The sequence below is a fragment of the Parasteatoda tepidariorum genome, chromosome 4 (genome assembly GCF_982258835.1).
Source record: "Parasteatoda tepidariorum strain Cologne lab strain chromosome 4, Ptep-v5.0, whole genome shotgun sequence".
NCBI classification, from domain to species: Eukaryota; Metazoa; Arthropoda; class Arachnida; order Araneae; family Theridiidae; genus Parasteatoda; species Parasteatoda tepidariorum.
In genome coordinates, this window is record NC_141758.1 from 14,465,125 (window position 1) to 14,480,215 (window position 15,091).

The 15,091-nt window shown below is 31.7% G+C and overlaps 1 protein-coding gene across 2 annotated transcripts in view; it reads right to left on the bottom strand.

Moving 5' to 3' along the window:
• Nucleotides 1-249: 249 nt before the first annotated feature.
• Nucleotides 250-15,091, bottom strand: part of LOC147810737 (putative inorganic phosphate cotransporter) — a 46,455-nt gene continuing 31,613 nt past the window's right edge. For both annotated transcript variants that reach the window (XM_087160700.1, XM_087160701.1), the window contains exons 8-10: nt 13,409-13,564; nt 6,431-6,516; nt 250-698 (exon numbers count right to left, since the gene is read on the bottom strand). In XM_087160700.1, coding sequence (XP_087016826.1) covers nt 507-698; nt 6,431-6,516; nt 13,409-13,564 — 434 coding nt within the window. In that variant the 3' untranslated portion in view covers nt 250-506. The remainder of the gene's footprint in view (nt 699-6,430; nt 6,517-13,408; nt 13,565-15,091) is intronic.

Consider the following 15,091-nt stretch of genomic DNA (forward strand, 5'->3'; position numbering starts at 1 on the left):
AAAAGATAAAACAACAGGTTGCAAAAACGTATTATTTTCAATTTTTTCTGAGGAAAATGAACAACTACTAATTATTAGTTAAAACAAATAAATGAGTTGACTGTATTTATATTACCTCTGTTAATGCGTGGCGGAAGACACGAAAAGTTTATTTCTACCTGAAGTATAACTAAGACAAAGTGTTCTTTTAACCAGTTTTTTTTCTTTTCCGAATAAGTTACAGTTAAGGAAATAGCTTGAACTAACATATTTAGATGGATTTTTTTTAATTTAAAAATATATTCAAAATGAACCAGCTGTTACATTCACTATATTGAAGATATTCACTATATTAAATGACTCCCTCTATAAATAGAGGAAGTCATTTACGATCACTGGTCATCTATCATCTACAGTATTCACTATATATTGTAAATTCACTTAAAGTGAATCATTTCCGGTCACTGGTTATCAGCTATTGTAGTTTTGCTTTATTAAGTGAGTCATTTCTGGTCAGTGGTCATGCATCAGCTATTGTATTCATTATACTGTACTTTTGGTTTATAAAGAGAGTCATTTCTGGTCACTGATGATTCTTCTGGTTTGACTTCATTCCACGGTTGTTCTTCAGCAGAAGCAAACATGATATAGAATAAACCACTTAGAAAATGAAATGCAGCTGAACTCAGAAAGACAAATTCCCAGTTTTTCAGAGTTTGCTGAAAATTAATAACAATGGTTAAAGTCAAAATGAATATTAAAAACTATTGATTAAAATTTCCAACTAAGACTACCAATAACTATTATCTTTGGTTAATATATTATTAAGTGGTAACCAATCAACCACTACAGCTGTAAGAATGTCTGTTAATTTTGATCACGAAGATACTTCCAGGGTGACAACGAGATTCGAACACGTTACCTTCTTTGCACAGAGTTTTGCAGGTGATACTGCTCGACCAAGAAAGCCACGAAAGAACTAGAGGAAACTAGCGTTTCATATAAACGCTTAGTTCATTACCGTGTGGAAAATGACTTTGAATGAAATTTACAAAGCAAATATTAATACATTTTAACTTAGCTACCATTATAAAAAAATTCTCAAAAGCATTAAATGTTGGCAGACCAGGTTTTAAATAATTTTATAGATGCTGCTTGGAAGAAACAGACATTAAAAGTTTGGATGATGCGGGTAAGACTTCAGTCATCACCTCTTACATCAGAAAGCCTCCATACGGTTCTCATATATAGTCTGTGAAGACTATTTAAAAAGTGAACCAGTTGTGCGCATGAACCCGAATTCTATTTTATAAGTGATTGAGAGAAATTTATCAGATATATTTGAGAAATGAATCTGCAGTGGTACACAAGTAAATAAGACAAACTAATCATATTTATAAATTAAGCAATATATTAATATATACTAATCATAATTATAAATTAAGCAATGATATTTATAAAATAAGCAAATTTTTAAAAATATTTTTTCTATCAGTTTCTTATTTTTACTAGATTTTGTATAAAAGGACTCTTTCGTAAACTGGTTTATTTTCATAGTGGTCTGATCGGTCTACCTATAAAAAACCGTGTGGAGGCTTTCAGTTGTAGGAGGTAGAGCCCCTGAATTAGACAGGCCGACTTATCATTTATTGCTGGAGCAAAGCGCTAACATAAGAGCAGCGAATAAATATTTTCAAGTGGTAGTTTATTAATTGTAATTCTTGGCGTAATAAGTTCGATTTAGTAGATTTTAATCCACCACTATTTCTAAACAATGCGTAGGCTTATATAATTCACCACTTTATAATACTTATTACATGCTTAACATTTTTAAAAACATGCAAATATTGTCAAGTATTTGCAAAATTTACTTTGTTGTTATTTACCGTTTTTTAAATTATTTTGGCGTGTCCGGAGCAGTTGGCATCTCTGTAACAACATAACTAATACTAACGTAATGTTAACTTGCGAACTTTTTTGCTCCAATATTGCTTCATAGGTCAGCTCTGATAGTGTAGGAACCTTAGTAGGAGGCGTTGATAAGTTACGATTTCAGGGTTATTTATTAATCAGGAAAATTATCATAGAGTGGTCGCATTAGTATGGAAATGTTCAATGTATCAGAATTGTTTTTGCTTGCACTACAATTGAAACATAACACCTCGCTTAAAGAAGCTTTTCCTAGTGGCAGTGAAGTAGCTGTTGAGGTGTTATTGTAGGTAAATACTTATTTCATTTTCCCCCAATAGTTAACAGTCATTATTGAAACAGGCAGGTCTGCCAACTACTACGTTCTATGCAAAATATTTTATAAAGTGGTACATATTTAAAAACCGAAGCTTTCAGAAGTTTTGGTAATTTTGCCAACAATTTAAAAGTCTCACCACTGAAGAGCTGGAACGAAGTGGCTTTGAATATTGATTTTTAAATCATTTATATGTTGTTTAGCGGAAAAAAGGTTTAACTGAAAAAAGTGCATTAAAACATTAAATGGCCACTTTTGTTCCAACACTCAACGTGAGGCTTTGAAAGTGCTACCAAAATACTCTACTGACTTTCATTTTTAGTTATCTATCATTCAATTTTATATTTTAATAAAGGGTAATAGTTGGCAGCCCTGCTCTCGGTTGACTGTGCTCATCGATATACTTCATTTGAACTCCACCAGCTCATCGAAATATCTACAAGTTTATGATGAATGGGAAAAGGCAACGCCTACTATAACTGAAAGCCTTCTCACGGTTTTTTTAATAGGTAGTTCAATCAGACCACTGTGAAAGATTTTTCACTATCCGAAAGAGTCATTTAATACAAAATCTAGTTAAAATAAGAATGGTAGCAAATATACGACTAAAAATTTGTTTTATTTATGAATATTATTGGTTTGTTTTTATTTACTTGTCAACCACTACAGAGTCAATTCTCAAATATATAAGATAAATTTCTCTCATTTACTTTTATAATAGGTTTTGGGTTCATGCGCACAAGTGGTTCACTTTTTAAATAATCTACGCAGACTACTTATAAAAAACTGTGTGGAGGCTTTCTGATGTAGGAGTTGGATGGAAAAGGGCCGCAAGTGGCCTCAGGCACACAGTAATCCTACATAATTCATTTTCTACTCGTCAATATCGTTCGAAAACTTTAACACGTTGAATGCCACGCTAATTTTACACGGCTTGCCAGTATGGTTACGACCGTAAATAACTACAAACTAAATTTGCAAATATTGGACACATTTTGCTAGTTTTGAAAAAGATTTACCATGATATAACTGAAAAAAACTGGTGAGCCTATGAATTGTTTAGAAAAAATGGTGGATAAAAATCTACTAAATTAAATTTATTAATTTAGGAATCACAATTTATAAACTACCACTTGAAAATATTATTCGCTGTCCGGAGCAAATTTGCATCGCTGTGTATATAAATAAAACTATTTTTGTGTGTTCTATATTGCATTAATTTCTTCAAACCATTTTAGTAACGATAACAATGTAAAAAAAAATTACAAATTCACCCAAATTATGTGTTTCTAATTATCTTGGCTTCGCCGATCACCTGTAACCCCTGTGGCGCTATGAACAAATTCAGTGCTGGTTAAAAGTGACTCCCATAGCATTCAACGAGTTAAAAACGCGTTTTGTTTCCCAAGGGTAAGTCCATAGTTTCTAAATTTATCGTTAATTTTGATGCTTAAGAGAATTAACTATTTCTTTCTTGTCTCTAAAAAAAAAATAAAAAAAACTAATCCAACATAATTTACTCGTTCATCCATGTTAAGGTACAACAAAAATTAGTTTCTTAAATTTGTTATAATCATTGCAGCAATCTAGTTTACTGTGAAAAAGAAAAACTTTTTAAATTCTATTAACCTTTTTCTTGTATATTTGTTTTACGGATGATCAGGCCTGCAAGAGAGACGAAAAAAAAGAAAACGCTAGTAGTAGTACTATTTCTATAATAGATAATTTTCGAGAGGAGTCAACCTATTTTTAATTACACACAGTTTATTGCTAAAAAAATTTACTATGACGACGACGATCTGTATTTGTTAAGGTACCAGACCTCTTAATTTGTGAATTTGCCCTAGGGGGACTGGTTCTAATGGCATAGAAACAATTACTTCTTGAAATGGAGTAGAGAACAAAGTGCCTGTCCCTGTAATGATGTCGATGGAGAGAAGTGGAAGTCACAATTTAGTTTAAACTAGGAGTGCAACTAGGAGTTAAACTAGGAGCAATTTTTTATATAAATTGTATTCGTTAAAAAATATTGGTAGTTATAAATATTTCATTACACTGAGAAAAAAAAGAAATTTTTTAGTTACCAGTTTTAAATCTTTTTCCGTTTTGATATCTACAGATTTATGTTATGTATTTCCGTCCCATCCCGATTGACCTCAATCGTCTACTTTACTCATACCTGGTAACTACTCCGGATTTTCCGGAGGATTTTATTTTCATATTTAAAGTGGTAGTAATTATATACTATTTTTTTTTTATAATCTTAATTTTTAAATGATATTGATCACCACTATTCTTACAAAAATTAAGCACATATATTAATATGCGTTACTATCATGGTTGTCAACTTAAGTTTTCTCAAATACAACGTATTTGTTTGATTAAAATTGAAGTTTTAATTCCATTTTAATACCACTGGGAAAAATGATAATGGAAGGGATTAAAAGTTACCAGGTATGCTTTACTTGCAATGCCTAAGGCCAATTCTCACCTATGCATGCCCCGCCTGGGGCAATATTATTAACAAAACCCGGACCAACAAACTCGAAATTGTTCAAAACAAAATTCTAAGACGCATTACCGGTGCACCCAGATACCTGCCTAACATTAATATCAAAAAAGACCTCAACATCGACCCTATAATGAATTTCATTAACAAATTAAATGCTAGCTTCTATAGCAAATAAAAAAATAATGACCCAGGTAGATTTAACACCCTACTAAATAAAGAGCTTATTGTGGATATGAAAAGCCACAACCCAATTTATGCTCTCTGATTGTATTCTATCAAAGCACTACAAATAGTGGCCATCCTTTTATATTTATGGATGCTCGCAGAGAGGGGAAATGACCAGAAGGGTGATCCTTGACTCGCGATCATACCACCCTTAGTCTTTTACCTAACTTTTATATGCCACTCATACTACATAGTAACCACCATATATAAGGACTATTCACTCTTAGTATAAACTAATTCGTGACTTCCGCTTCTGCGTTTTCGCTCGCCACTCTACCAATCTCTCCATCGACAACATTACAGGCGCTCACGGGCATCACCACAGATGAAAGAGTCAATTGTCCGCTTCGCGGACAGGCACTCTGTACACTACTCCAGTTCAAGTTCAAGTATTTCCGTCATGCTGCGCTGTCACCCGTGTTATTCTTTCTCGTTTCTTTTTTTTTTTCAGGTTCAACTAACCCAGTAGTTCAACAGTACTAAGTATGTCCTATATGGGTATTTTATGATGAATAGGAAAAAAGCCGCAGCGGCTTCATTTACCCAGATGTTTTATACAGTTTAAAATAGTTATATTTTATTTTATATATTACGTTTTTGTAAATATTTCCTTCATTGACAAATTCAATTACGATGAAATTAATGTTTAAATAGTTAGATTATTACAGTGAGGAATAAATTTAATTTTGTTTTCTGTTTCATCAGATACTTACACACTCTGATATGAAATTAGTTTCTGGGTAAAATTAAGCGATTTTAGAAGCATGTCCGTAGCCAAAATTTTTTTTGATTCATTGGAGCAAAGCCTCCTAAAACAGAAAGACAGGTCATACTGGTAGTCCGATCAGACCACTATGAAGGTAAACCAATTTATAAAAGAGCCATTTAATAGAAAATACTAAATAGTTTTACTACATTTAATAGAAAATGTAGTAAAAATACGAAAGTTATAGCAAATATATGTCTCAAAATTTGTTTTAAATTTTGAATATGATTGGTTTGTCTAATTTTCTTGTCAACCACCACAAATTCAATTCTCAAATACATATGATAAATTTCTCTAAACCACTTTTAAGGTAGAATTCAGGTTCATGTTTACAACTAAACCACTTTTTAAATAGTCTGCGCAGTCCAATTATTAAAAAACATTTGTTGCGAAAATAAAGATTGTTTACATAGATTTTGTGTAGAAGTGTTTTCATTACATATTTTCATAACCAGCGCTTTCTCCTTATTTGTTCTTTATAAACTTGTGCGTTTAGAAAAGAAAAGCTAAACTAAAAATATCATTTTTAAAACAAAATTTGTAATTTTCGGAACAAAACTAATTTAATTTGAGATTCGAAAATCCTACACCCAAATCAGGTAAGCAAGCACTTATATAAATGCAACAAAAAATCTGTACCACCGTGTTGTATTTTTTTTCTTCCTGAAAACTGTAATATTTTAAATTATGTAGTAAAACTTACTCCACTGCTAAGAATGTATCCAATAAATGCTGGTGCAAGAAAACCTGGTAACGTGGCTATTCCATTTGTTATTCCATAAAGCGTACCTAAAAAAAAATGAAGCAAAATAGTTTTTTTCTGTAATAATTTAATACATTTATCAACATTTTTATAAAATTTCTATTTCAAGCATAGAAAAGCTCTTTTCTTTATTTGTTTGAATTATTGTTGTATATTGTGAGCAAAAAAATGATTGTTGATTTGTTTGTATATTGTGAGCAAAAAAATTAACGGTCCATACTGAATAATTTTTGATCTAATAATCGGATAATCAAGTTCGAAAACTCAATCTTCTCTTCCATGACATCAAACATGCTAATTAACTCGTATTGGCGATATTTTAAATTACGAAACCATCAGGCCTAGAAAAATGCTTTCTCTGAATAAACAAATATTTTTTTCGATGCATTTTGATTTCTGATACACAAAATGAAAGGGGTAGCCTTTCTCTGGCAAATACGGTCCCCGTTGATAGACCAGGAGGGCGATCTAAAGTTTTGACTCTGCAATGCTAAGATTACTTATAACGTACTGCGCCGTATCTCAAAATTTTTTAAAAAGAATTGAACAATTTTTGCACTCGATTATAAAATTTGTTTATACAAAGATATTTATACGAATTTTTAGTAAAGTTTTATTTTTATTAATGTTTTATTTAAAATTAGTCGAAAAAAATTGAGTTGTGAGGTATTCGATTTTTTTTACATAGTTTTATATTTAATTTTAGATTGCAAAATAAAAATTTTGAGTCAAATCGCATAAATTGTTCATGCAAATTCAATTTTCAATATAAAACTTTTAAACAAAAATTCTTGTGCCCAAAACATTTTTTCATGCTCGCCTATGGCTGAAAATAGGTTTTCAGAAAGATTAAAAAAAGTAACACAGAAACATTCGGCTGCAAGCACTATCCTTAACTATAGAAGGGGTTGCAAGTTACATTTAGTACACTGAATCATTCAACGCGAGCTAAAATCATTCAACGTGAGCTGAAATCATTCATCAATGAGCTAAAGTCATTCAACGCGATCATATTTATATTCATCCTATATATCCGCACATTTACTACCAATGATCTGCGGACAAGACTTTTTAAAAGAGGCAAAACACAAAAGGTGACATAAACTCAAAGCGTAAACGTTGTGGTTAAAAATAACGTTCGTTTTTATAAAATGGCACGCCGGAAATAAGAAGCAGAGAAAGTGATAATATAGTATATTAAAATCCAAGTGAGGCCGCGATAGTTTGGTTGGCAGGGCGCGAGACTCACGTTTGTGAGAAGTGGAGTACCAATCCAGATTGCCAAAGACCGTGTAGAGAATGGTGACTGGTGCAGATTAAATCTGTCTGGTCACAAAGCCCTCCACGTTCTCATTAAAAATCAATACGTCTGGGAGTACTGAATTGATTGTTCTCTGATTCAGGTCAAAATTACGATCTGTGGATGAATGAATGGATGCATGAATGGGTTCGCCCTATAAATTGGAGGGGCAGAAGTAGAATTCCTTTCCATTTATGGCGCCTCGGGAAAACAAGAACAGTCTCCCCCCCCCCCCCAATGTCCTAATAGCTAACAACAACAAAATTAAATAAGCATGATTAATATCAATAATTAATATCAATAAATACGTGTTTGCGAAAGTGCTTTTTCTACCATTTTACAATGATTAAAAAATATAAAATTGAATTCGGGAGGAATTCGAAAAAAAATAATAATCCCATTTTCCTACAACTTTAATATCCGATATTTATTTTGGCAAAGATCGACTTAAAGTGGTAGCATTCATGTACATTTACAATGCATACCTGCCAACTCTTCCGCATTTTCCGGAAGATTTTATTTCCAAATTTAAAGTGGTAGCAATACTCAGGTTATTCCAATTAACTTTTTGAATTATAATGAAAATTATAAATGAGTTTGACCACCACTACATATAAATAATTACAATAAATATATGAAAGCATAATAATCATTCGAAGCAGGCGAATTTCAACGGGATCAAAATATAAATATATTTTTAAGTCAAGTTGTTTTTCGTTTATTGTTTTGCAACCACTCTGAAAATCCATTCTCGGAAAGACTGAAAGTTGGCAGGTATGACAATGTATTTTCTTAACGTTTATTGTGGCACTGAAATCTTTTAAATTTTATTGCATAAAACTAAATTGGAAGTTTTTATTAAATTATCAGCAATCTTGAGAAAAAAAACTCGTCATCAGCTTTCAGTTTTTCCAAGTAACCTGCATTTGGTGAGGTACTTTTTAGTGATAAGATAATTTAAGTTATAATTAGTTTAATATTTTTCATATCAAGCAATTTTTCCTTCGCTAAAATATTAAAAATCCGAAGTATAATATCAAATATCAATCATCTCGTGGAGACGCTTTCAAAAAAGTAGACGTAATTATTCGTTTTCAACAAGTTAGTTATTCGCTACCAATTAGTAACTTGCTACCTATTTATAAAAACTTTAGTAGAAAGTGGAGCCGTTGGCATTTCTGCTGCGTACCTTTGTTCTTAAGAGGCATGGTGTCTACTGCTGACGAGAATCTAAAATAGAAATCTCCCACAGTGATTCTGTCAATTACCACTCTTTTTTTTCAAAAACTAACTCCAATTGCACAATATTTCAGATCTGTAAATGAAACTGCATCATATGGTAGATCAAAAACCATCGAAATTCGAATGGCGGTCGCCAAAATTTATGTGACCGGCAGGCATCCTGCTAGGGGAATATCGAACCAGTTCAACTTTTTCATAAGTGTATTCCACAGATGCCAACTGCAGCGCATTCAGCAATAGTTTTAATAAAATTGGTAGCGAATTTGATTGTAAAATTTGTAGAATAATGATAATTATGTTCACGCTTTATAAGGGTAACCACAAAATAAATGTAATAAAGTTGCATTTCATACGATACTTTAAATCTTTATGTGTAGTGATGAAAAAATTAATTTAAAAGTAAATACTTAACTACAAAGAACTTATATCTCAATACCTGCCAACTTTTAATCCTTTCGAGTAGGATATTCCCCAGTGTTAGTAATATAGAATTTAAAGTTCAATTTTAGGCAGAAACGTACATTGTATTTTAAAAAAAGCTTATGCGGACTGCCACGACAGTATTACAAATTAATTTATATGCTTAATTATTTAAAAAATGGTGGTGGTCAAAAAAATTGTAAATTAAGTTCATAAATGCAAGGAATATATAAAAAGCATACATTTTTCTACCACTTTAAAGATAGAAATAAAATTTTACGCCAAATGCGTAAAAGTTGTCGGGTATGTATCTTGTTACCACAAGATATTTTTTTAATAAATTGAGCAGGTTTCAAATCGAGCGAAATTCGAGTAGGTTTCTTAATCACTAAAATATTTCTCAGCATTCACCAGCAATTCTAATATTGCTTTATTTAATATGTCGAGCGGTCAAGTAGTAGTCAGAATACTAATTTTAAATTAATTAATAGCAAAATAATCTTATAAAGTAAACTGGTATGAAACAGTTTTCAAAATTCTTGTTTATATGTATTTTGAAATCGTTTTTAAGAACCATAGACAACCAAGGATGGTATTTAACGCTGAATCGAATTTGATCTAAACAATATTGAACACTAACAGCTCAAAATTTACTAAAGCTAATAAATTATAAAAGTACAGTTTTGTACTTCTACTGATTAACAACTCAGCAATTGCTATATAGACTACCGACGGTGTAAGGAATGTATTATATATATATATATATATATATATATATATATATATATATATATATATATATATATATATATATATATATATATATATATATATATATATATATATATATATATATATATATATATATATATATATATATATATATATATATATATATTTATACACAGGGTGTCTCAATTAAGCGTTTCAGAACTTCTAAGAGGGGTAAGGGGCATCCTGACGACTCGAAATCATATAGCAATGTGGGGTTGGAAATGCTTTCCTAAAGCTGTGACGTACACAGAAGCAGCAAAAAGAAAAGAGACCGTAAGTGAAAAATCGCTATAATAATACATTGAAAAAATTATATGGCCTCCTCGGTCACCCGACCTATCATGCCTTGATTTCTGGAGTCATATGAGAACACTGGTTTATGACACCCCTGTTGATAATGCTGGTTGCAAGAATCGCCTGTGAGATATATGCCTGGAGTATTGCAGAATGTTCGAATGTCCATGCGCCGGAGATGTGAGGTGTACATTCTAGCCGGTGGCAGAAATTTCAAACACTTACTTTGGCCCATGTACCATATAATTTTTTCAATGCATTATTATAGCGATTTTTCACTTACGGTCTCTTTTCTTTATGGTGTTTCTGAGTACGTCACCGCTTCAGGAAAGCATTTCCGAGCCCACATTGCTATATGATTTCGAGTCGTCAGGATGCCCCCTTCCCCTCTTAGAAGTTCTGAAACGCTTAACCGAGACACCCTGTATATATATATATATATATATATATATATATATATATATATATATATATATATATATATATATATATATATATATTCCGGTCAGATATATATATCTGACCGGAACATATGCTCCAGCACCCCAGAGCCCAAGGTCAAGAAAACTGAGATGGGCACAGTCGGCCTTGGCCCTCTTAATGGGCTGTCGCGCCACTGAGTTAGTTCATATATATATATATATATATATATATATATATATATATATATATATATATATATATATATATATATATATATATATATATATATATATATATATATATATGTATATATTAATTGTTATTAATTCTTAATTGAATGATACCAATACAAAGTCGAAAGGAATAACAGTTTAGAAATATAAATGAGATATATAGCAGCATCATATACTAAAAGTACATTTTTGTAATATATTTTTGGTGTGCCTGAAATTTCTATCTTTATAAAAGAGGCATTGTTTTATTTGTATTTCCTTATGCCTTATTCAACTAATCAAGAGGCAAGTCTATAGAACTGATAATTTTGAAGGTAAAAGGATTTAAAAGGAAGAAGGTAAAAGGATTAAGTGAAGAATTAAAGTTTTTATGCATCAAATGCTCATAACTTTTCAAACTATTTAAGGCGACAAAGGGCTTTCAAATTTTTTTTTTGAAATTATAAAGGGATTTGCTTGAAATTTTCAGGATACATTTATATTGCTAAAAACAACTTTTATTCAAAATTTGAAAAAAATATTTCAAAATTTAAGTAATTAAAAAATTTAAATTTTTCAATTTTTTATGTTTTTTTATATTACTCCTCGCGTCTGAAATTTTGTCAAAATGACAAAATTCTTTTAAAATATTACATATTAGGTAATATTGAAAAAATTGTTGGAAGTACTTTTTTTGTTTTTTATTATAGAAACAAATAACATTAAAAAAACAGTAAAAAACCTACATTTTTAGGAAAAAATCATGATACCTCTATAAAATATCATGTATAAAAAAAATACTATTCACTTAATTCAAAAAACTTTTCCAACAAAATGTTAATAATATTCATAAATATATAGCATTAAATTCTCAGGTCAATAGAATGAAAATTCATTACGCTGGAACAGTTTGAAAATTGTAAATTTCTCAAAAAAGACATTTTGAGAAAAATGACTTTTAGTACTTTTTCATTGCAAATTTTACATCTGACCAAATATTTCTTGTTTTTAATATAAATACCTATAAATATTGTCTAATGAACTAGTTTAATAATTACATACTTTAAATTTTTTTAAAAAAATTAACAAAATATTTATCTAATTTTAAATTAATTTTAAACTAAACTAATTTTAACAGTTACCTGCAGACAAAAAAAGGGGCGTGGTCAAAACTGAAATGGCCATAACTTCATCAATTTTGCTCTTATTCCAGAATTTTTTTTTTTAAAATGTTCAGTTAAATGCCTAAATTTCAAAAATATAAAATGTAAAATATCAATTTTTTGACAAATTTTTGCTTCTTTGAAAGTCCCTTGTCACCTTAACCTAATTACTATGAGTTTGATGTACTCTGATTTTTATTTCGATAAAGTCTTCCTATGACCGGTTTAGTCATCACCTCCTACACCAGAAAGCTTCCACACAGGGGTGAAAGCGAGACGGAAAAGAGGAAAGGCTGGTAGTAAAACCATTTCAGTTATAGCTAGTTTTGGGTAGAAGTTTACTTATTCTTTTTTTAAATTTTTCAACAATATCTACTTTATCTTGGAAAAGAAACAGTTTTATATATATGCCAGAATTATAAAAGAAATCTTGATAGTTACAGATATTTCATTTCTTTCGAAAAAAATGCTGGAATGAAATGTTTTACGTACCAAGTTTTTCTCTTTTCCGTCTTGCTATATAAGGGCTTTCACCCATGCTTCCAGAAGTAGTAGTCTGCGCAGACTATTTAAAAAGCGAACCACTTGTGCGCATGATTCCAAATTCTATTTTAAAAATACTTGAGAGAAATTTTATCATATATATCTGAGAATTGAATCTGTAGTGGTTGACAAGTAAATAAAACAAACCAATTATATTCATAAATTTAAAAAACAATTTAGACATATATTTGCTACCATTTTTTAATTTTTGATTGATTTCATATTAAGTGGTTCTTTCACTAATTGGTTTACCTGCATAGTGGTCTGATAGTAGTTGGTTTAGTAGTGTAGTGACATCTGTGAATTAAAGTAATGAATATTCTGATTTCATTAAAGTGCCCCTATGACGTGTTCAGTTGAGCTGTGAATTTGAGAATTAGAGTAATGAAGACTCTGATTCATTAAAGTCCTATTGTAACTTATTTAGTTGTGTAGTAAATTTGGTGCATTAGAGTAATGAATATTTTCATTTCATAAAAGTTCATTAATTACCTATTTATTTATGCAGTGAATCCTGTGAGTTAGAGTAATGAATATTATGTCTTACCAGCAAATTGTGGACTCATGTCGACATGGCTCACAATGTAACCAGAATATATCAGACCGTTTAATCCAAACGAAAGAATGAATATAGCTATAATGGTCATTGGATGACAACCAGTAAATGCTACTGCAACGGCACATGATGCTGGCCCGAAAAAAGCTGAAATAAAGAAAAGAGAAATGAAAATTAAAAAAGGGAAGGAATAGATTTACTGAATCAAAATAATATATTTAAAAACAAAATATACGAAAATATTTGTTTTTAATTGTAACAAAATTGTATTTTATTATTAAATTGCGAAAATCTTTACATTAAAATCATTGAAAAGAAAGAATCAGATCTCGCTATAAGGATGTTTTCCCATCAAAAGAAAAAAGAACATTCCTTTGGATCCCGTTCAGCAATCAGATGAACTCATGAAAATATTTGTCTTAAAGAGTCAAACCAAGGCGAAAAGTCTGGAAAACTTCTATCTTGCCTGCCAGTATTTATTATATGAGTGCCCTAGAATACAGTTCAAGTTCTTAAACCAAGATTGATTAAACTTGCTGGTTGGAAACTTGTTTTACTTGGAGCTTGGAATGCTTGCTTGCTTTATTTAGTAAAACTGGGCACTTGTGCCGGGCAGTGACCCCTATCCCATAGATCATGAAATTAAAATATTGAGGTAAAAACACTTTGAATTTAGCAACATTGGGGTAGATATAAAAGAGCTTGGAATGTGTAAACGATTATCCAAGTCCTTGGAAGTAGGGATATGATCATTTCATTTTGTTGCCCGTTTTCTTATACACTGGTTATCATAAATTAAGGAAAAATCACAAAAATAGCGATAACTCTTTCAAAAGTAAGCCAAACCGTGCAAAATTTGCATATGTTGTCCACTAAGAGTAGCTGAGTAAAATTGCAATATGCAAATTAGTGGCGCTGCACTCGGCTTACGTCATCTGCCTGGAGCATAAAAGTCCAAGTTTGAGAGAAAGCACACAAATTTTACTGTGATTGCGACATTGAAAATCTGAGATAGCCAATTCGTAATAATGACCTCTAGGCATCATTTGCCTGAAGAACTACGATGGAGAGCCATCGGGAGACTAGAGGCAGGGCAGAGTCAATCAGAAGTGGCCAGATGGCTAAATGTGAGTCCATCTGTGGTTCATAGACTTTGGAGGCAATTTCAAACCACAGATTCGGCATCTAGGAGGTTCAGTCAAGGACGGCCAACTGTTACGACCAGTGCCGATGACCGATATTTGACATTAAGTGCACGCAGGAATAGAACCGCTACTCCGACACATCTTAGATCCTCTCTTGCTGCAGCCACCGGAAGGTTGGTGTCAACGTCAACTGTGCGCAGAAGGCTCCACGAAGGTGGTCTGTATGCGAGACGACCAGCCATTTGCGTGCCGCTCACATCACGCCATAGGAGAGACCGTTTGCAGTGGGCCCGACAACATGTCCACTGGACGTCAGATCAATGGAGGCCTGTTCTCTTTACGGATGAGTCCAGGTTTAGTCTAGAAAGTGACAGTAGACGTTATTTGATATGGAGAGAACATGGGACCCGTTATCATCCATCAAACATCCGTGAAAGAGATGCATACGGAAGAGGCAGTGTCTGTGTTTGGGGAGGCATATCCTTAGGAGGGCGCACATACCTCCATGTCTTTCCAAGGGGAACCGTGA